We start from the raw sequence: 23,850 nt of genomic DNA on the forward strand, positions 1-23,850 counted from the left end.
CTTGCCTATGAAATGCTGCCTCAGCCCCCAGCATTAGGGACAACTGCCAAATCATCTTCTGATTAGGGTAGTCTGGGGATGGGTGGGATCGAGGCAGGCCCATTTCCCAAGCCTCGGAGGCCCCATCTCTATTAACCTCTTTTTCTGGCTCAGGATGCAAGGTGGCTCCTGGTCCCAGCAGCAGGAGAGGTCTGGGGCACGCTGTGCTCACCCTCCAGCAGGCAACCTCAGGCTAAAGAAGGCTCAAAAAAAAATGTGAGCTGGAGACACTTTGAAAAAAAATAAAATACGGTTAATAGATGTTTACAAATTGTTATTGAAACTGGATCTGTTGTAGCAAAACGCTGGTCTCACTGACTCCGTTGGACCCCACATCCCCTTTTTCACTGTCTACTCTAATGCAATGATTCTCACACCCAAGAGTGGGGTTGCCCTGAGAGGTCCATGCTGTGTGATGGGAGCTGGAGAGAAGAGGAAAAAAATGGGATGAGCAACTCCTAGGTGGGGCGGATGGACCTGGCAGCAAGAGGGTGAAGCCCAGCAGGTGGGGAAATGTGGGGCTGCTCCAAGGGAAGCTCTGGGGAGCTGTGGACCAGGCTCAGGGGCAGGTCACCTGCTGGGAGATGGAGGATCTCAGAAAGATGGTTCAGCCAAACACGTGCTGGCTTTGCTTGAGCATACACTGCACAAAATATCTTGGGAGGAGGATGTGGTAGGGGCAAAGGGAGGGCTGCGGGCTGCAGTGCTGGGGTTGGATGGAGAGGAGGAGAGCAAGGAGAAGGAGAAGGAGGGGATGAAGGGAGGAATGAGGGGAGAAGGAGCAGTAGGAGGAGAAAGAGGATTGAGGAGGAGGAGGAGCAGGGGGAGGAGGAGGACAAACAGCAGCTGACTAGTTAAGAGATGAAAATATGGATTCTAGGTGAACTTATTTCTTGTATTTCTTCACACCAACAAATTGTTCCAGTCCCTAGCTATGTCTGATAATTGTGGGGAAAAATATAAAGTACTCAGTAAAATCATAGATTACAAATGTGGCTGCCTGTGATCTTACTCCTTCCCCTCTTGTACTGTTACCTCTGAGCTTATCCTATGTAGAACCCTCAGCGTTAAGAATTAATCTTTGCCTTCCTTCTTCAGATTACAATTTCTTTAACAAATTCAGGAATATTCTGTGATAAATCACTCAGCAGTATGTGATTTCACAGAACTATGGGTAAAGCAGAAACAAATTCAGAAACAGTCAAGTTCTCAGAAGAGAGCTCTGCTTGCCGCTGACAAACAGCCATGCCACAAACTGCATTTATGTGCCCACAATGCTGCAGATCAAAGAGTGTGTCCTCAACATGACTGAGAGCAGCAGATAGGCAAGGACCATTAATCACAACATCACCATTTCCAAAGACTTTTTCAATTCTGACTCCCCAGACTGAGATGTTTTTGAGATAGAACGAAATATGAGGTTTGCATACCGTGAACACCTCCCTCCTCCTAGAAGAAGGAAGAAAAGAAAGCTGGAGGCGAGGGACTAAAAATTAAATCAGTGCATCTAAAAACTGAGGCCAAATTGACTTGCTGAAGGCCATATCTAATCAGTCATTAGGAGAGCAAGGACTGCAAATCTGGTTTCCTCAGTCCCAGTTTCATGCTCTAATTCCTACCTCCAACAAATTGCTTTATAATAATCATAAGACCTTACTGATTAGTCATATATGCAGATAAAGAATCTCTCCAAGGTTACTGTAAAGGAAAATACCAGTCAGGATGGCAAAAGGAAGGTTGCAGGGAGAGTGCAGTACAAAGAGAAAATGCAGTGTGTACTGAGAGCAATATTCCTCTAAACATGAGCTCAGGAGTGACAGGAAATGTAGAAGTAGTGGCCTGCCTTGCTGTACACAGGTCTTCCTTCCCCTGAACAAATGTTGCAGAATAGTTTGATAAGGTTGCTGTGACACAAAAGTGTAGTGAAATCAAGATAGCATAATTTTATCCTGACGTCAGCTAGGTGAGGTCAGCCCTAGACAGGATGCTGACCTCATCCTGCTGCCCCATGGCAACTATCACCGTGGCTTTGTTCTCACTGAGGATTGTAAAGCAAAATAATCAATGATCATACTTATCTAGCTGTAAACAAATACTCTGCCAGACAAGAGAGAACCTTAAAAGGGGATTGACCCTGGCTTCATACAAGCCTGCAAGCACTGGCAGAGAAAGAGGTAGAGAAGATTAGGATATGATTGAGGCAAAGCAAATAATTTTATCCAGTTATCCAGCTGACTGCAGCACATCAGTCGGAAAAATGCTTTAAATGGGCATCTGTCACTCTCCGTTGATCATGGTATTGGTTGTGGCGTATGTGTCTGAAGAACTCCTGGGGACTCATGATCAAAGTGTTCCTCTCAAAGTTAAAGGGCAAATAAGATTTTCTCCATTATCTTTGTTAGATCATCCATCCAGGGCAGGCATGCAGAGGTTTATCTTCTCAGGGCACTGTCCACTTGATAGGCAATCAAGATGCAAAGAGATCTCTGGATCAAAAATCTGAAAGATTGAGTCAGAATGTCACAACCACAATATAAAGTGTTTATCTTGAATGAAGTGATGATAGGACTTTTCCTCATTTTTGAAAGGGTTGTTATACCACTTGTGAAATAAACATTTAAGGAAATAAAAAATGAATAGCTGATCACCAGCATATTCTTTTTTGAATAAAACAGATCTAAAAACCATGTAGGAATCTGTATTTTTTATCTTTGTCTCTGTGTTCAGAAGAAACACAACAGCCTTTCATATCTGGGCAGCTTCTTTTGCATGGCAGCAGAGGACCAGGTCACAGGCACCAGAGGTGTAAGACCCCCACTAGAGCTTAAGCTGCACAAATGGAGGCTTCGGTTAAATAGGTTAAATAAAAACAGAGAAGGAGACATGACAAAGTCATTACTTGAGGTCTCCTACATTTGTGATGGGAACCCAGTATGTTCTGACCCTAGGAAAGCCAATTACTTCTTTATGGTTTGTCTAGGAACAAGAGGAGTACTCCCCACAAATTTAAATAATATGACTTAATTGCCATTGCTTTTAAATGACAAAGTAACTGGGGACAATTTCCTCTCCCCCAGTAAATACATTGAAGCATTAACATTACTACATTGTTGAATTTTCACACGCTCATACACATTTATTTATTTATTTATTTTTTGCAGAGCAAACAGGGAATATGTATGCTCTTATCCACATTTCCTGTGGAGCAGACTGATGTGAGACAACACAGATGAGAATGAAGCTTCACTGTACAACAAGATCTTTGGAAGAACAGGAACCACCACTGAGAACACATGCCAAGCAGCAGAGAAACTGAGCTTATGAAGACAGGAGGGCTCCTCTGACCACTGCTTGGTGGGGAAAGCAAGGCAAGGAGGACTCTGGACAGACCATCAGGACAAAGGCTGGGAGCTGACTACCAAGTAAATGCCCCAGTAGCAGCTTTTAGCAGCATCCGCAGATAGAGGAAGCCTTGAATCAGTAAGGAAAAACTTTACCTGCTGTTGTTTGATTTCCTGCTTGTAGGGAAAAAATGATTTAAGTTCTTCTAAGATAAACACGACTGCATCAGCACGACATAGTGCCCTATTCTCTACGTGTTTTCCTAACAGCTGTCTGTGGGGCTGCTGGTTGGCAAACCACATGGATCAAAGACTGGGAACAAATATTTTCATATCTTCACCCAGCAATGTTATCACTAAAAATAATCAAAAACTGCTCCCCACCTTCCTTCCCCACCAGGGAAGGTTTTGCATCATGCCTTTCCTGCACTGAGTCAATAGGCAGCAGCAATCTCTTCTCTGTATGTTTCCAACAGCTGCTAACACTGTAAGTAAACAAAAGAAGCCTGATACTGTTTAAAAAAAGAGACAGAGAAGCTCCAAGAATATTTAAGCCAATTTGGATGAGAAAACGGGATGCAAGTCTCACAACGTTTCTGACTTTTTCTTCTAATCAGCCCTGCTGCTACCTGGTTATTTGCTTAGGGCAGGTCTATGTAGGCTGAATTAAGTAGCCTGCAATCATTATTCCATCCCAGCTTCCTTCCTGAACTCTCAAATGCAAAATAAAATCAGCCCAGTGAATAAGCAGACTAGAATGTGTGTGATATTAAATATTTCTTTGGGCCCTGTTTGGAAACCAGTCACCCCAGTGGATTAATAGAGTAAGATAGCTTTGACACAGCTGCTGGGCTGCCGATAACTCCATTTGGGATGAGGTATATGAATATATATCCATACATCTTTATGGATATGAAATAAATAGGCAGCTTGTGAAGGGAGAGACGGAAGTGTCTGTCACCACGTTTGCCAGCTGATCTCCAGCAGAAGGGGAAGACTGGTTGTCTGTCTGTCATCTATGGCTCATCAGCATTTGAGAAGTGTCAGTGCAGGCCTGCACAGGGGCAGAGAATTGCGGGGCTGCCACTGACCCCCCCACTCACCAGTTGCCCAACAAGCACTCATTTTCTTTGCATGTTGTGAGGGCTGAGTAAGGCACTGGGCAGTATTATCGCTAGTGTTTTATCACCAAGGAAATGGGCATCTTACATGTACAATCACACACATTGACAAGGTGTCCCCTGAGCCTCCTCTTCTCCAGGCCGAACAGGCCCAGCTCTCAGCCTCTCCTCACAGGGAGGTGCTCCAGGCCCTTCACCATCTTGGTGGCCTGCGTTGGACTCTCTCCAGTATGTCCAGGTCTCTCTTGTACCGGGGGGCCCAGAAGTGGACCAGCACTGCAGGTGCGGCTTCATCAGTGATCTGCCTAATGCAGCCAAGAATACCACGAGCCTTTGTAGCAACTTGGTGTCCACCAGGACCCCCAGCTCCTTTTCTACCATGTTGCTTTCCAGCTGGGTGGACCCCAGCATGTCCTGGTGCCTGAGGTTGTTCCTCCCCAGGTGCCTCTCTTCAAGCGCATTTCAATGCAGTCAGCCAAAAAACATTTGCCTACACATACCCCATCAAAACCAATCATTCTAGTGATCACTGGCCTGATTTGCATGGTGAAAATCTACCCAAAAATGCCAAAAAAACTGTGCTCTGATCTCTTTGCTGCAAACCATCACAGGTACAACCCTGGGGACCCTGGCTTATTGACAACTCCACCTGCTTGCTCAGGCACAGCCTGGCCACACCTCACCTCAGTGTCTATCATATAATATGACAAATACAACACAGAAAACAACATTTCCCATGCCTGGTTCTCCTTCAGCTTTTTCTCCAGCAAGATTAGGCAATGTTATTTGAATTGACAATCAGCAAACCACCTGAACATATGGGACATGCAAGCCTATATTACTTATATTAAGTTTGTAGTGCGATCATCTGTGCTCTGCTAAGCCTGCTAAGGTACCATGACGATATTAATATCCTTGAATTAGGAAGAAGACTGCTGCAATAAAAACATGTAATTAGTATTTTACATCAGATATATATGCCACGATAGTGCAAATTGGAAAGGACTGTGGAAAAATATTTGTGGTAAGGATGGTTTGTATACAAATAAATGTTAGAAGAATTACATTGATCTTATAATGACAGCTGACAAAATTGCACGCTGAAGGTGGACACATTATGGGGAAAGCACTGTGGATCGTTTTCTAGGGAGACTGTACAAATGTCTTAAATATGACAACACACAACCATGCAGAAATCCAAAGTGTGTTTGCCATGTTCCCCTGGTCTAATATCAGATTTTTCCTGTAATTTGAAGCCTTGTCTTCTTCTTTTATGTAGCTAGAAAGTCAGAGCTGTTTGACTGGAGTTGATCTGGTTGCTAAACAACCAATAATTGATCTTCTCTGGATTTTAGCAATGCATCCTTTAAGCAGAGAACCTTTCTGTCTGAAAGGTTAGGCCTGTACATTATTTTCCGAGGACTTTAAATGGAAATCAAATACTTCTGAAAAAAAAGTTTAAGGATAGATTTACTGATAAATATATGTGTGTTTTTTTTAATACTTTTTTAAAACCATAGTGGTGTAACAACACAACTGTGATTGCTTCTGTGGGTTGTAAATTCCCATCAGGTGCCAGCAGGCTGAAGTGTGTCCTGTTAAACGTATGAATTCCTGTAATATTCCATTGGGTGGTATGGTGATGCAGGTCCACTCATCACGTGCCTCATGCAGTCTTTACTGACTGGACTTGAAGTAAATCCAAGTGAGTTTGTAAAGATTGTGCATAGGATGTCCAAGATTTCTGGATGCCTGGAGAGCTAGGTAAAGCAGAACTGTCTGAGCTGCCAGGCGTCTGGAAATCACAGACAACTATATAAAAAAAGTCTCAAATTCTGACAAAATAAAAATTCCATATGGGAAAGGAAGATATTTCCAAAAAGAAAGAAAGAAAGAAAAAAAAAAGAATTCCAGCAAAAGATCCCCTTTCTGGCAAGGGATGGAAAACTTCTGATCCACAGGATGGAAAGAGATGGTCAGAATTACTTATCTACATGCAATAACGTGCTTTCTGCCACTTTTTTTTTTTTTTTTTCCAGAGAGTAATAAAGAAATTCAAGTATATGATATAGTAAATTAGACTTCTTAAAAAGTTGCAATTTATGTTTTCTGTATACCTATAAATATATATGTTATAATTTGAAGTTCTTAAGTCGGCTCTGTGCAAAGCCATATTAGTAACACTCCTGTGAAGGAAGGCTGCAGATGGCACTAATAGAATTTCTGTGGATACATCTTAATTTTTTATTTATTTATTTTTTAATTTGGGACTAATTTCTAGCCTATATAATTTATCAAGGCTTTTAATTATGTGAAATGGATTTCTCTAAAGGCAGCCTGAGCAATACACACAATTGGAACTGAAATCAGCTCCAGGCTTGAAATCACTCCAAGTCACTGGCAAAAATGAAACTATGCTCAGCCTGCCAAAATGAACGTCATCCAGTTTTCCTTCTTTCCTTTCAACTTCTACCAAGCATAATCAGGTTTAATAGAGATCTGAAATATATAAGCCATAAAAAACGTGCACACTCTACAGTGCACAAGCCACTACCAGCAGTGAGTATGGGAGAGAAATCAGTAGCTCTATGGTAGCTTTTGTTATTAATCAAGAGCTGCACATATCCATGGTGATATTTTGTGCTGTATTGTCCATTTTCTTCCCAAAGAGGATATTTTTGAAAATAGATGTCAAACTGCCTCACCTCTGAGGTGGAAGTTTCATTAGTGGTAACCTCAGTACCGACCCAGACCCAGTATTTTCCATTCTTGCACTATCCCTATTCTCACAGAGGGTTCATGCAATTTGAAGTGATTCTGGGGATGTTATTATCCAAGTCATTTGGGATATCCTCTATCTTTTTCTATACCTTACAAAGTCCCTACAGTCTTGGACAAACATCAAACATGACCACCCTCTGTCTTTGGGGAAATCTGAGTGCAGTGGAGCCTCTGTGGGAAGGCAGGCCTTCCTGAAGGAGAAAAGAAATTGTATCTGTGCCTCACACTGAATAATAATAATATATATATATATTTTTATCTATCTAGGGTGGAAAAACAGGGAAAACAGTGAAAGCCCACGTAACAGCTTCATACTTCTGAGACTTTCAGATGCCCTTGGCAGTGCCAGGCAGAAGGTGCTGCTGTTGTGCCAAGGCAGCGGAGGAGAGGCGAGCTGGAAGGGGGCTCTGCTCATCCCCCTGCTCACTTCTGGAGGACACCGGCAGCTCTGCCCGCTGCTTTTCCTGAGAATGCCCTTGCAAGATCACAGAGAGCTTCCATCCTTTGTTTCCTCTTTAATCTCTATAGGAAGCCTCTTCAGGAGGGAAACATTAAAGGCCAGAGAATTAGCAAAACAATGTCCCCTTTTCACCTGAGCCATCATTTCTGTCATCAGGTCCTTGCAGCATGTGTGGAATTGGGAGCTTCACTTACAAGTATTTAACCCCACAGCCTTACTGATCTCTCTAAATAGCTATACAATTGAACATCCTAAACTTTTTAACAATGAAATATACGTGTACATAAATGTATGCATATATACAGGAAGAACCTCAAACTTCAGGCTTCTTCAGGCTTTTGAGCTCTAATGGCTTATTAGCAAAGCCAAGCAGTGTGTCTGTGTTCCAGATCGTGAACCTATCTGACCACTTGTGGGTGCACCAAAGTACTCCATGCCTGGCAGGACTGCACAGGTTGTTAGCAAGGCATTCCTCTCCATAAATACTATAGAGTCCCAGCAGTTCTCTGTAATCCCTTCACATTTTCAGCTGACACCCGCTGCATGGCTGGGATATCCTCAGATGCATGCATGGTCTTTGCAGCTCTGCATTTTACTAGCATAGCTTGGTTCAAAATTAACTGGTTTTGCATACCATGTGGTTTTCAAAGTCATGATGCAGATAAAGCAAAAGCAGGCTTCGCTGGAACACTTATCAGGCTGCTGCTCGCTGGGGACTGCTCTGTGCCAAATAGCTTACGCCTACGTTAGCAAATCCTGTGGTGCAACAGGAGCAGCTCTACAAAGCAAAGCAATCGGTGATGAGAGCCCAAAGCCCTCTGTATAAATACTTCAGAGGTTTTGCTTTAGACAGTCTCTGTTTTGGTGCTGTGGGCTGAATGCCCATCAGTGGTTGGAGCACGGTAGATATGCTCCCAGAGTGCCTCTTCGCGGGGCTCCAGGAAACAGCTTAGCATCATCTGAAAGGGCACCACGTTTGTGTGCTCTGAGGCTGCCTGCTGATATGAACCAAAACAAGGGAAGTGAGGACAACTGGAAGATTTGCTTCCAAAGTACGCTGAGTCTGACTAAAACTCTACAGACTGAACTCTATTCACAGAATAAGAATGCAAGAGTAATTTTCCAAACGGAATAAATTTGGCTTTTTTCCTATCATCCAATGCCTTGCCTTATAGTGAACACCACAGTTGCATGTATAAAATGGGGAGGGAGATACAAAATTTCAATAGAAATGAAAAACTGAAAAGGAATCAATAGGAAAAAAAAAAAAAAAAGCAGTACTTTGATGCCAGCTTGTTGCATACAATGCACACAGGACTGCTTCCCTGCGTGCTGCAAGGGTCAAACCACAAGACACAGTTTCCTTGCTCGTTATTCATAGCTGCTCTGCCCAAGACAACACTAGCTCTTTCTTGGCTGTCTTGCATGGACAAGCTATCCATGTCTTTTTGAGTACAAATAGCTTTTCACAGTCTTCCCTTTCTGTTCCCGTGGTATTTCATGCTGACATTCACCCACAGTTCCAAAACTCATGCTGCCATGCCTTTCCCTTTCCTCACCCCTGCTACTCCTCTCAGCACCTGATTTATGCCCCTTCACTCTTCCCAAAAGCAAGTCATGAGGAGCACACGGGACGCATTGTGTCCGCAGCTGCGGTTTGGGCAGCTGGAGCAAGCACCTTTAACAATTTGTTTTACATTTTTAAAATTTGTTTAACAAACACGTGCTGCTCTTGCAGAGAAAATTCTGTGCTGTCCTGCAGCACTCTCAGAAAGCTTAGCAAGGACATGGAGAAATGTTGGTGCCCTCTCAGAAGTTTCTGCTGGTGAGATGTGAATGTCCAGAGGTTAAGTGTGGATGGACCTCTGTGGATGACAGAAGGTAAATGGATTTGAAAATGCAAAAAGGCAAGAGCTAATTAGCACAACGCAACCTTTATCAGAGCACTGAAGATCTACAGGGTTCATTATCAGTGTGTGAACCTCCTTCTTGGAGGACTCCCACCTCTCTTTGGGTGCTGCTTTGATGTCCCCCGAGCAAGGAAGGGCAGGGAGAAAGGCCCTGATGTCTAGAGTGAAATGCAAGGATTGAAACTCTGTGGTGGTGTAAAGCAGGAGATGAGGAGGTACATCACAACCAATTGAAGCTGCTGGGCAATCCAGGCAAGGAAACTTGAAGTTACCCAGAGAGGGGTCTGACGAGAGCTGAGGGACACCAAATCCAGACAGACCCAGAAGCTTCTTTAATGGTCACAAGTGGCCAAGCCCCTAGCCTCACTCGCCGCCCAACGGCACTACGTTCAGCAGCTCTGTGCCAGTCACCCACCTCAGGCAGCCAAACCAACAGGAAAAAGACCTTTTTGTGGGATGCCTTCTCAGCTACTTCAGCTGCAGACTAATTGGAGCAGCAGTGACCCACCTGGCAACAGCCACTCTGCAAAATCACAGCCTTGGGTGGGAAATTCAGCGTTGCCAGCTGTGCCTAAGTGAGACGTCATTGCCAAGCAGCTGGGTGAAGCAGGCAGACCACACTTCATTACAGAACGGGCAGGAGACGGCAGTAATTACACAAACATGAGATCTATTACCTGACTGTTGTCAGATCCGTCTAAGGTGCCATGTGTAGCGAGGCAGGCCATTAATTTCCCATTCCGCCGGCAGCCCAGGTGCACCAGGTCTCGGCAGTGAGCGTGGCATGTGTACCTGCAGTCTGGGACACGCACGTGGACAAAAAGGAAAAAAATAGAAGAAGCGTTTAGAAACGAAGTTGCTGCAGGCAGAAGCTGGAAGAGAGGCACATCCTGATGAGCTACCTCTCCGCTGAACCTCCATCTCTGTGCACATGGGTAAAAATAGTTACAAATTGGAGAAGATGTGAATTCACCGAAGCAAAGGTGACAGCCCAGCGCCACCCTGTCACAGCCTCTGTGTCACCCTGACACAGTTGCAGAGACGCAGGTCTCTAGATATATCAGGGCTGCTTGGTAGTACAGTTTTGCAAGAAGTTTGGGCCATCTAGTAGTTATTAGCAATTATAATATAAGCACAAGAGGAAGTGCTTTCAGGAAAGACACAACATTTCAGATAAAAATTTCTATTTAAGTACAACAACCATTATGTGTGTATGTGCATTTTAAATTTGAGGTTCTCTCGAGAATACGCACAGGAGTATTGAAAACTGAATGAGGAGTGTATATGAAGTTGCAGTTAACCTGCTAAATCACAAAGTTTCCCTCAGGAACAATTCAAAAATGTCACTTGCTGGCTACCAGAGTCAACATGGATGGCTACCAGCAATGCAAATTCATCACAGAGGCAGGTGGCCCCATCTCCAGCAAGAAATCAGCCCATTCATACTGCCTCGCTATCACAAACAAAAATCACTTAAATAATATTTACACAAACAACATGCATTTGGTCCTGAAGCCTTGCTGCATTTGTTTTTCGATGTAAACTGGGCAGAGCTCATTATACCACCTTTGTCTAGCACTGAATGTCACTCTCTATTTTTAGATTCTGTCTGAAATTGTTTATAATTTTGCCAAAGAGAAACCACTTGTACTTAAAGTTTCCATGCTGGGGAACATCATGCTGTTTGTTTTAGAACATTTTAGCTAAAACAATTCAGCCATTTCCAAGAATGACTTTTGGAGGAAATGCTTTGATTTTCCTAAAATAAACTACTCTTACAAATATATTTTTGTTACAAAGCTTTGCACCATTCTGATGTATAGCATAAGGTGAATTCTGGGTGGGCTTTTTTTTGGTGTTCCCTTATCAGCCTTTCAAAAATCTCAGTTTTCCGTATGATTTGTTAGATTCCCATTACAACTCCTGAAGAATAAGTTATTTTAGGTTCCCATTTACAATCAGTATTCAGCAGCAGTGTTATGGGGCAAGACAGCAGAGTGGTTCCTACAACATTGAACCATTGGCTATGGACTGGGTGTCTAATATAAGGTCCCTGCATGGACAGATCATTCAAAATTTATATATATATATATATATATATACACATATATATATATATACACATAAACATGCAATCACAGTCCTGTGCCTGATACAGAATTTGTGCTATATCCACACTAACACAAGATTAAATGTATTTTATCTGGCACAAAGCTTGCTAATACAAAGTCAGCCTGTCAAAGCTTCTTGAGCACCAGTGAGTCAGCAGACTCAGTCCTTACTGGATCAGCACTCTGGATCAGATAACTATAGTATTTCTGATCTGGCAGACTTAAACCAGACTATCGCTATACCATGTCTCGTCACACCCTTCTTGGGATATCAGCAAATATCTTCCAGCTAATTATGGAGCAAGAAGGACCTTGTTGCAATGTTAATCCAAATGCTAAGAAAAGGCTCTAAGTCTCTAAAGCCATTACTGTATGTTATGCAGAATTTGGAAAACATGAAGCAGAACAGGTAGAAGACTACAAAGGAAAAAAAAATAGAGGATGTTTCAGGTGGCTGACAAACACAGCAGGCATCGCTTCGCTGCATGGCAATGAAGACGTGAAGGGAGGTCACACGGAAGCAGTAGCTGCATTTCTAATTTTTCTTAATTTCTGAGTTCTTTACTTTGGAAGCTTAGTTATCTGTGAATATTTTCTTGGCTTAGTTTCTAAAGAAAAAATACTTATGAAATTGCATTTCTTGACTACCTTCCTACCCTTTCCCACTGACTCTGAAAGAGCTGACTGATTTCAACCAAATGCAGTCTAAAAGATGATCAAGTTCATATGAATTCATGAAAATCATCTCTTGGCTAAAGGAGGGAGACCCAAGCTAATGTCCAGGCTCAGGGCAAAGTAGGACAAGCTCAGCAACCAGGCAAGTATCTGAGAGTCTGGACAACCAGCTCCTACACAGCTCCTCTTGGCTATTCCCTCACAGGGCATGGAGCAAAAATCTGTAGGAAACTAGGCTTCATGCAAGTGTATATACCTACGTGCACCTATTCTAAAAACCCATTTTCACAAATAGTATTAGGAAAAAATCTCTTACCTAAACAGTGGTCAAAACCAGGATTACTAATTAAGTTAGGAAACATTATCTCTCAATGCTATTTTGTTTGTCATTTATATTCATTTTAATTTGTGAGTCCATAATATCATTTGTAAGACAAGCCCATAATTTTCTCCTGGCTCTTATAGGCATAATTGCAAAGGATGTAAAAGCTTCATCTCTGAAACTCTTTCGATCATCAACTAGATTTGAATATACTGACCATAAGTTTAATGAGCAAGAAAAGAAAAAAATATGTTTGTTTCTAGGATGGTAATATTTACAGCCTTCTTTTTCTACATATTTTAGCTCTAAATGCATTATTTTACTCCATTAATGGCATACAATGTTTCACAAAGGTCCAGGTAGCATCAAATTAAAAAGAATAACCTCTGGTTTTGGTAATCCTTCACTTGAGCACTTGCCAAATTACACTGAGTTCAAGAAACAGCTACTACTCTGAAAAGACTGTTTCAATCATCAGACAGGGGCTTGCCATATTATTTCTGCTTGGAAAGCATTCAGAACCAGGTATCCTTTCCTGATGTGGTCTGAAACAAATGTTGTCCTCTAAATTCAAAGATCTGGGACCTTCAACTGGGTGCAGCTGATAAAAGCCAGTGACATTTAGAGAAGGTAGCAGGTTTATTTTCCTAATGCTTGGGCTGTCCTGTATGCTTAAGTTATCTATGAAAGTGATGTCCCAATGCATATTGAACATGTGTAATTATCCTGTATAATTTGTAAATGCAAAGTGTGTGTTTATTAAACATACAAATTACATATTTTTAAAGTTGCATTATCAAATACTGAGTCATAATGTAACCCATTATTTATTCTTGTATTGCTTCTGGACTCGTAGAAAAAAAAAATAAAAAAAAAATTACATGAAATCAAAACTATTCATATCTCATCTTCACAAGGGTGAGCTGTAAGACATCAACACATTCATTTATGTTCATGGTCCCTACCTGATGTTTGGGATTTCTTTACCTGAAACTTGATTTTGCCTGATAGCTCATAAATAGCTGTCCCCATGGCAGACAGGGCCTCATGCCTGGGCTGCACAGCAGAAAGCGAGCAAGCTCAACAGATGCTCTACCAGCAGCTCCTGCTAACTGAGCATTACTGAGGAAGGCAGAGGCTCAGCAGCAACATCTCTCTCCTGCTGTGGTCTTCTTCCTTGCCCAGGAAGTGTGCATGTTCGTTTCTGTGATGGCCCAGACAAATTTAACTTTCAAATGCATATGCAAAGTGCATGCCGTGCCTGAGCAACACATGGGAAGCTCAAAGCCAAATTTGTGTTTGTGTTTGTATTACTTATCAACTGCACTAAGTTGAAGACATCTTTACTAGAAAGCTTGAGGAGGGTATACAGCTTGGTGTTGCTACTGTGTGTGTTAGGAAATTGGCCAGTGAAATCATCTTTAATTGATAGCCTATGGCTTTGTTCCCAGCAATCAGAGAAGAGATTGCTACCATGATTGCTCTACAGAAAGTATGCCTGTAAAGCTTCTTGGAGAAATATTCAAACTACATAAGATGTTTACTGCCTTAACTCTTAATCCATTTAAGCCATCGGGTCACAAAAGGAAGAAGAATGAAGTTCAGCAGCATCTCTTTTGCAAGACAGAACTACACTGTATTTCTCCAGTGTGCTGATATCAACATCTCATTTTTTGGTTTGCACTTAATATACGTTGTGTTGTTCTCCTTTTTACTGATGGCCAAAAGCCTACATTCTAGTTTGATACCAAAGCTCAAACCAACATGTCTTTTAGCAGTTTCTCTAGAAGCTGTAAAGGAACGAGAAACCTGCTTGGATAACTGACCTTCAGAAAGAGTTGAGTACAGCTTCTTGGCGGCAGACATCCGCTGTAATACTCTCAATGCAACTCCATTTATTTCTGATTGTTTATTCATTACTATCACTCAATATCAGTCTGAGATTAAAATAAAATTCATTTTAACCCAATTTCCCAATTAATGAGACATGGGTGATTTTTGAGGGATCATGATCATTACGGACGAGACAGGGAATTTCTGACCACCTTTTTTCCTGAGGGGTCTCTGCACATTTCCCAGTCCTGGAGCTAGGCAAGGCTCAACTCAGACTGCAGTACACAAAAGCCCCATCTCCCAAATTCATGTCAAGTTGTATCCACCCACATCTACAAGCACCACTTTGCCATGTCAATTCTTCTAATCTACTGTTTCTCTGCAGACTCCGCTTCCAACAGGTACATGGCTGTGGCTACTGGCCATGAGGCCCTGTGTGGGATACACACATCCCACAGAGAGGATCCTCTGCCGTATTCCTGGGCGCAGAAAGACCATGAAGCAGACTTGACTGGCCTCCTAGGGCAATGCTCCAAGAAGCCTGCTACTACAAGAACCTCTAGAAAGCCAGAGAAACCGTCTTGTTACTGGAGTGGCCCAGGAGGGCTGACTAAGGCCAGAAGATGTAACCAGATGTGCCTCCTCCTTCAAGCAGATGAACACTGCTGCTGGAAAGCAGACATCCTCTCTCATTCAATTCCTGCTTCCTACAGCTGTTGCAGCCCACTTGATGGTATTAGAAAGCGAGCATGAATATAAACAACACAGGAAAAAGGCTTTCAAAGTGCTGGTGCTAAAGCTAGGCTTCAAGATTTAGAATTTCAATCATTTATATAATGCATTTTTCTTCAGTTTTGCTAAAATCCTTTTTATTTTTTTTCTTTCACACAGCTGGCAAATACCATTTGGATTACAATCTTCCATCAGTGAAAAACAAACAAAAGCTACTCAAACACTCATCTATCAATGCATCTAATATATTCACACATTTTGCTAGTTAAATAATATGTCTGATAAATAATAGTCTATAAAATGCTATTTGTTGTAAGACCCTAAAACTGAAGCTAAAAATCAAAGGAATGTGATTGCAAATAAGTGATTTAACAAGGAGAGTTAAGCAGTGATCTCTCTGTAACTTTAAAGAATTGCAGCTTTGTCAATACTAGCCCATGAAAGTTCATCCTCTAATACACCAGTCTTTATGACGAATGCTGACTTAATGAACAGAGTCATCTTGAGCAGATAAAGTCACGCTGAAAAACTAAAATGAGACAAGTTACTGACTGTACCGATATCATCCTGGATGAAACAGGATGTACTGGTTACAAGGAACAAGTTTTATATTACAGTATAAATCAAATGCAGGCATGACACTTTAAAATATGCTCAGTTTAATTGGTTTCTATGACAAGAAAAAAAAAAAGATACATCTATATTCTACACAGAAGATGCTTCTAATGTTTAATGAATATTTGAAAATAAAGGTATTCCTTCAAATTCATATCTGAGACTGTTCTTTGATTTACATCTTTCTTACTTTGGACCAAGAAATTGATCTTATTTCTTAGAAATAGAACCTTATTTCTTAGGGGAAAAAAAAAAATATATATATATATATATATATATATATATATATGTAATTTCTTTGGATCCTAAGCAGAGAATCATATTAACAGGAAATTATTAAGAGGTACTTGAAGTTTGGTTCCCATCCTGCCCTCTCACCAAGCCCAAACGGGCACCTCTGGAGGTTCTTGTGATTTTGGCTCACAAGAAATGCTTGACACACATTTACATGAATTTTGCAAAGATCCCCATACTAGCAGCTGTCATTTCTTTGTGGCTGCAAATGTGTTTCACCCCACATCCTAGCATTGTGCAAACCCAAGCATTTACATAGGCACCAGATAGAACTGACTCTGTCAGGCCAGCCACCCCATCTGTAACCATCACAGCCCCATTGGGGTGAGGAAACCTGCCCTGGGAACAGGATAAACTCCTGCAACCGGCTCTATTTGCAGCTTCTCATGGCGACTGAGGTACAATTAGCAGCCTGCTCATGGCCCAGACCTGCTAGATCGTGTATTTGCATATATTTGGACCTCAGCAGAGGATGGGTGCTTTAACTGACAGAATGGTGCAGAACCCAGCCCAAATGCTCACCATCTTTTTGTCCATAAAGTGTGTTTTACCAAGCTGGGGTTTGGCTGCTGCACACACACACACACAAATGCTGTATTACTCACCAGCTTAAGATTCAGATTTAAGATTTCCAACACCAGTCCAGATAAGCTGTGTGGGTATGGGCATCCCTTCAGGAGGGGGCAGGCAGGTGGGAAGCCAGGACTGACATGCCAGGGCAGCTCATCCAGGGAATGGCAGGAGACATTGCCATCTAGCTGCCCCTTTAGGAACTGGGATGGAGGAGTTTGCCTGGATGAAGCATCTTGGAGTGGCCCCTGTTAGCCAGGTGAGTGTGCTGGCAGCAGCCACAGAGAAAGTCCCTGACCATTGAGAGAGGATTGCACATTCCTCATACATGTAAAAAGTGTGCATGCGGTAGGGCTAATACCTATCTTGAGCTACTAAATTCTACAGTGGCTCTTTGATGCTCAAATGTCTTTGAGCACCTGGCTGTGAGCGATGTAGGAATATAAATCCCATTGATTTACTCTAGAGCTATCAAAGAATTAAGTCAATTTCATCTGCATGCAAAAAACATTTCTATTTTTATCAACGTGGCAAGCTCGGTCTCATGTTCTCTCCCTCCTTCCAGTGCTTGCCAGCAGGCTCCAGCTGGGACTTGTCACTGCAGACTCTTTCACAAAGGTGGGATCCCATATTATCAGCCTATAAAAAGGCTTGTGCTCCTGGGGACTCCTGTGCCTGCTTTGGGTTGATAATGGTCTTTGTGCACTCCTGCAGCAACAGAACATCCCATGCTTGCCAGACCACCCAGAAAAATAAATTAAAATAAAATAAAATAAAATAAAATAAAATAAAATAAAATAAAATAAAATAAAATAAAATAAAATAAAATAAAATAAAATAAAATAAAATAATAAAAGTTCGTAAACAAGACTGAATTATGTTCACTTCCTTCAATCAAGATAAGGGTCAAAACAGAAATTTGCAATAGCCTTTTGCAACAAGCTCCTTGGGCAGATAACACTCCTTCTGCTGTGAGCTTTGAGGACCAAGCATGAAATGAGGAAATTGGGAATGGGGCATTTCAACCCCATAACTTGATCCTCCCCATGTACCTGGCTGGCTTGTTTTCTGAGGCCCCCTTCTAGGGACTGTGTTATACTGCCAAAAAACACCTTAACATTCAGTAGCTTTTTTCAACTCCCTGTGGCATGGTGATGCCTATTGTTTTCCAAAGCTCTGCGCATGAAAACTGTGAGATGTGGTGAAGCCTCAACCTGTTAATTAATGGAAAGACTTCATTATTGGCTTCACAGCCAATTTTATCCATGCTTTGCAGCAGATGAGAAGGGAATGTGATGAGCTCCTACTGACACCAACAGAGATCCCAGAGATAACCACTTGCTGGCAGACAGGACTGACATTTCTGACTCTGCCAAAGCAGCTAGGGGTGGGGAGGCCAAATTCTTCCACACAGTAACTTCAAACAAGGGATCATGGACAAAACTCAGCAGGCATCTCAATATATCACCTTGTCTAGCCTTTCCTGATGGACTTCAGAGAGCGCTTTTGTGCTGCTGATGCATGCTGCAGCAGAAGGTGCACCAGCAGTGAAGATGCCATGGCCCTGAAGAGCCAGAGCTTGCGTATGAAGTTCACAAAACCCAAAGTTCACAAAGCGCAAAGCCCTTGCTGAAGTTCCCTGCTGAACACAGGGGCTGGCGAGGCACACCAGCCCCGAGCAGCTGGGTTTCCTCCTGTGGCTCTCTCAGAGCACATGCTGAAAATCGCAGTAATTTACATTCAGTGAGCACCTGGCCCAGGAACACGTGGCTGCCTGCATCTCTGAGCTGAAAACGTGATGGAAAATAGTTGAAGATTTACTGTTTAAAAAGGCAAAAAAAAGGGTTCAAAGTATTTATGCAGTTCCACTATGTGTCATGCTGGTATTTGGGGATTTCCACTTGCTGCAATAGCTAGTCTCTTCCTAACATTAAAAATCTAAGATAATGGGGAGAAAAAAACCTTCCACAACAATAAATAAATAAATAAATAGATGAACACTCTCATCTCTCTATTCTTGATGCAAGATTCAACAAAAACGTAACTCTTTTTGAAACCATTTACTCTAGTGCCCTCTATTGATGAACACCAAAACCAACTGGCATAAAATTAACTTTCAAATTAGCATACTCTTTTGTTTTTCCTTTTCTTTGGAAGAAACTTGACCAAAAAACAAGAACTGGAATGAAAAGCATGGCTTACGTCTAGCTACCTGCACTGCCAAGGGGCTGCAAGCCCACAACCAGATCAGAGTTATTTAACTAACTCTTCTTTGTATAACTGGCACAGAGAGAAATAGGGGAAAAGTTGAATCAAGCCTATCAGACTAAGTGAAGCTTAGTGCAAAAAATGTTTGTGCTTGTTCAGCAAAATGAGTGTTTTGCAGTGGTCACCTCCAACACTGAGCACAGCTCTGCCCTGGGTGTGTTTCTGCATGCTGCCTCCCAGCGCAGTCTGTGTTGATATATCAGGCTGTAATGTTACGTTATCTCTTTAAAAGAGGAAATTCCACACTAATAATTTATTACTGTTACTCTGCATAAATGGCCAATCCACAGCTTTTATTTCAGATGTTATGAGTCACTATTCTGAGCCTGATAATGGACCTTGAAGCATGTATCTCAGGGAGGTGTGGAGTTCAATGCATGCAGTTGGTCATCCTTTTTTCTTCCTGTTGTCTTCAACAAGCTCCCATGGAAGAAAGAAAGAAAGAAAGAAAGAAAGAAAGAAAGAAAGAAAGAAAGAAAGAAAGAAAGAAAGAAAGAAAGAAAGAAAGAAAGAAAGAAAGAAAGAAAGAAAGAAAGAAAGAAAGGAAGGAAGGAAGGAAGGAAGGAAGGAAGGAAGGAAGGAAGGAAGGAAGGAAGGAAGGAAGGAAGGAAGGAAGGAAGGAAGGAAGGAAGGAAGGAAGGAAGGAAGGAAGGAAGGAAGGAAGGAAGGAAGGAAGGAAGGAAGGAAGGAAGGAAGGAAGGAAGGAAGGAAGGAAGGAAGGAAGGAAGGAAGGAAGGAAGGAAGGAAGGAAGGAAGGAGAAAAAACATCTTCCAAGTGCATCTTCCAAGTTTGACATTGGCAGAGGAAAGAAGAAAAGTGGTAGTAGAAAAACAGAAAGTGAAATTATTATGTCTTGCTTCATGTAAAAATGCTAGAGCTAAGGAAAAGGGAGTTTAGTGGGATGCAACATTCACCTCACCTAATTATATGAGAAATGGAATAAAACTATGCGTGATGCAATTTGCAAAAGCCACATGACTGTTGAGAGCTGTGTGTGACTGATGATGACCACTATAGAGAAAAACATATCATGCATTATCTGTACACTAACAGCATGCAGCTCCCCTGGAAAAATACAGGCTCCCGAATATGAGGAAAACTAGACAAAAATTTAATGGGTGGAGAATCACATGGAAACCAACAATAGTGAAATAGGCTGTCATATGTCCCAGCCTTTACCAGTTACTGCACTTGAAAAACACAAGGACAGATGAGGTTAGACCAAGGATCCACCCAGGCCAGTATCCTGTCCTGGGAAAAGCTGCCAGCGGGTGTTGAGGGAACATGCGTGAGGAAAAAAGTGAATTTTGAATGATATTCCCCCTTTATGCCCTTCTAGCCTCTAGCAATCTGCAACTTAAACAAGTGAGCCAGAGCCTGTATCGGCATCTGTTTATTTAATATCCCTTCATGGCTCTTTCTTCCATGGATTTATCTAATCCCTTCTTGAATGCATTTATATTCCTAGTCTCCCAAACGTCCTGGGTCAGTCAGTTCCCCAGCTGAATTATGTGTATGTATGTGTGTATATGAAAGCATAATTTGTCCTAAGCTTCTTGTGTGGCCAGTGCATGGTGCGGCCCTGACTTCTTACACCATGAGGAATGGCAAATAACTGCACCTTTTCCAACTCTCCATGCTGCTCATACCAGTACAAGCAGCAAATTTGCTTTCAGTTGCCTCTTTTCCAAGCTGAAAAGCCCTGTTGTGTAAGAGTTTCCTAATCTCTTTGATAACCCAAACCCCTGTCTTGCATCCTCACGCTGTTAATAGTGTGGAGAGACCGAGGCTGTTTTATATGATGAGTGGACAGTATGGTCTTCTGGGTTTTTGCACTATTCTTTTCCTAACCCTTCTATATATTCAGTTTCCTTCTAGCATGAACACTGAGACGAGTCTCTTCAGAAACCTTCCACGTGATTAATTCTGTTTTCCAAGTGACAAAATCTAAATTAGAAGCCATTGCTCTGTATGTGCAGGTAGTGTTTTCCCCTGGTTTTAGTTATGTATTTATTAAACCTGAGTCATGTTTTACTGTCCTGTCACTCAATATGATGTGTTTCTTCTGCAGCTTTCTGCAGTCAACTCTAAACCACCCTGATGACCTGTAAACACTGACATCCGGCACACATCTCCTTTTTCATTTTTCTAGTAAGTGTTAAATATTTTCTACAACACAGATCTTGGCACAGTTTCCTCCAGAACTAGGTAAGTGAACTCTTATGCAAATCATAGCCCCAAAAATATTATACATATACTTAAAATAAAAAGGAAAAGCACAAATAGAGATGTTTTTGAAAAGCACAACAGAACCTAAACTCACGCCTTCACAATACAAATAGTCTTTAAACGGCACACTTTCATTAATAATCAATGTATACTTAAATGAACACCAGGCACAGGCTATTAAATGGTGATTAGGAACATCCAAACCAAATGGGCTGAAATGCTCAAAGCGGATGAACTGAAAGGACTGCTCCCAGTCCTAATGCAGACAGAAGACCTGTATGTATGACCTGGTGGTAAAAGGCTGTTGTCTACCTGCTTCCAGTCTCTTACAGTACCATACCCAGCTCTACCACTACATGAATAATAGCCATAAAGCAGACATTTAAGAAACAAACAGATATAGCAGTCCAGAAAAGATGGATCCAAATTTTGGTTTCCCACCACAGTAGGTTCCAAAGAGGTATGACCCTGAGTTGCTGGATTCACACTCCAGAAGTTCACCTTGTCTGATACCACGTTACTTTTCAATATAAATTATTTGCAACCAAGCTGGTTTCTCCTTCTGCCCCCTCTCCCAAACACAGCTAATTAATCCTTCAAATGGTACTCACTTGGGATGCAACCATCTTGTCCACCTACTTGAGCACGAATGCTCCAGAGCTGCAGTTCCCACATGTCCCATTCATCATCTGCGTTGGGCCAAAACTCTCTCCATCAGACCAAGGAGAGGGAGGCTCTGGCTTTGAATTCCTCTCTGAATCTCTCTCTCATACCTCTCTCTTTGAATCTCTCTCTCATGCCTCTCTCACCTTCATCCGTTGTAAGGTTTTGTTCGACAACACACAGTGTAAATTAGCTCCAAAATTTTGGGTGGAGCAACCTGTGCTGCAGCACAGGGGTAGGTAAGGTCTGGACTGTCCCAGGGCAGTGAGCTTGCCCTGACACCGGCCAGGAAAACTGGAGCTGAGCAACCTGCCAGCACCATCAACAAGAGCCACCCCTGCAACACATACAACAAAACTCGAAAAGGAAATTACTATATCCATTAAAAGATCCATTGCTTGCACACACAGCAAGCCACTCTCATCCACGTAGTGCTTTGTAATGGGCTTTTAAATATGAACGTGGTTACACCTACCCAAATGCCAACGAAGCACGAGCAGTGGGACCGTATCGCTGTGAGGCAGACTGATGGTCACCTCTCTGTGCCCTACCTGGCCATCTCCTCAGAGCTGAGACAGCAGGATGTAACTGGAAATACCTCCCCCTTCCCAGAACAGACACGTATTTCAATCTCTTTCAACCAACCATGTTTTGACAAGAACAGAGAAATACAGTGACTTCAGCTGCTCATTAATTTCCCAGCCTCATAGTCTCACAAATGCTGGGTAAGCACATGATTCCTCTACATAACCAAAGCATTTCCAGCACGGCTCAATTAAAGAGGTTACATGAGGACGTCAGCACTCACACCATACACCACAATTCATTAGTTGGCCAATACAAAAATAAGAAATGAATTCACAAATATTTTAAACTAAGCCTCTTGAAATTGATGTACCACACTAAAATTATTTCATGTTCTCTATTCCTATGTCTGTTATAGGTTTAATTGGTCAGCTGGATATAATTTGGATATAATTGTCTGATCAGTTTGCAGAAAATTTTAAATCATTACACGTGAATTTGTTTAGGAGGTAGCCAATATAAGGGACAGCACTACATTTCCATACGTTTCCATTTATTTTTCAAAACACATATTCTTGCAGAAACATAATTTTATATTGGACACATTCCAAACAAAAAAACCCTTCAAAGTCTATAAGAAATAATCTACTGGCTTTAATGTTATAGGGCTAAAAGGCTAAAGCACTAGGGCAGAAAAATCACACACACACACAAAAACAACCAACAGTGAAGAGTAAACATCAGCTTCAGACTGTGTGAAATCCGGTTAAAGTTTTTGTCAATAAATTCCCTCTTTCTGTCCTCTGAAGGAGCCTTCCTACATACCCAGTGGGACAGTAGCTCAAACTGTTGAGAACCCGCAGTAGCCAAGAACTGAGCAAGAAGGTCTTAATGAGTCAGTAGGGTTTGGCAAGAAATGGATGCACAAAAACTTCCACCTCAGACTGACTTTATTTACTTACTTACTTATTATGGAGGCTCCAAAGCAAGCAGGGTTTGCACCAGGGCAATTTTGTCAAAGTAAGAAAAATGATAGCAAGAGTTGTGCTTTTCATGTTTTCATTTGCATTTCCACAGGATGTTATGGGACGCTTTTCTGAACAGGTCAAAAATATTTAACATGTTTTAATAACATGGTTTTTGTTTTTTTTTCTGTATAAGCTTGAAAAATTTGAAGAAGGATTAAATCAATTCAGATCCTAAGGTTGTTTCTGCTAGGGATAAGCATTAGCTGCTTCAGAAGAAACTGCAAGAAACAACAATTGTGGGATCTGAGCCATAAAATTATCTCAGACTAATCCCTAATTGTTAAAAATTAGCTTAAATACTGAAGCAAGATGATTTATGCTTCTTTCAAAGC

At 41.8% G+C, this 23,850-nt stretch overlaps 1 protein-coding gene across 1 annotated transcript in view; it reads right to left on the reverse strand.

The window, feature by feature from the left end:
• Positions 1-23,850, reverse strand: part of RASSF3 (Ras association domain family member 3) — an 88,335-nt gene that overhangs the window by 60,652 nt on the left and 3,833 nt on the right. Inside the window, exon 2 of the mRNA XM_068669309.1 lies at positions 10,330-10,451. Within this exon, the coding sequence (XP_068525410.1) occupies positions 10,330-10,451 (122 nt within the window). The remainder of the gene's footprint in view (positions 1-10,329; positions 10,452-23,850) is intronic.

The sequence above is a fragment of the Anas acuta genome, chromosome 1, assembly GCF_963932015.1.
Source record: "Anas acuta chromosome 1, bAnaAcu1.1, whole genome shotgun sequence".
Classification (NCBI taxonomy): domain Eukaryota; kingdom Metazoa; phylum Chordata; class Aves; order Anseriformes; family Anatidae; genus Anas; species Anas acuta.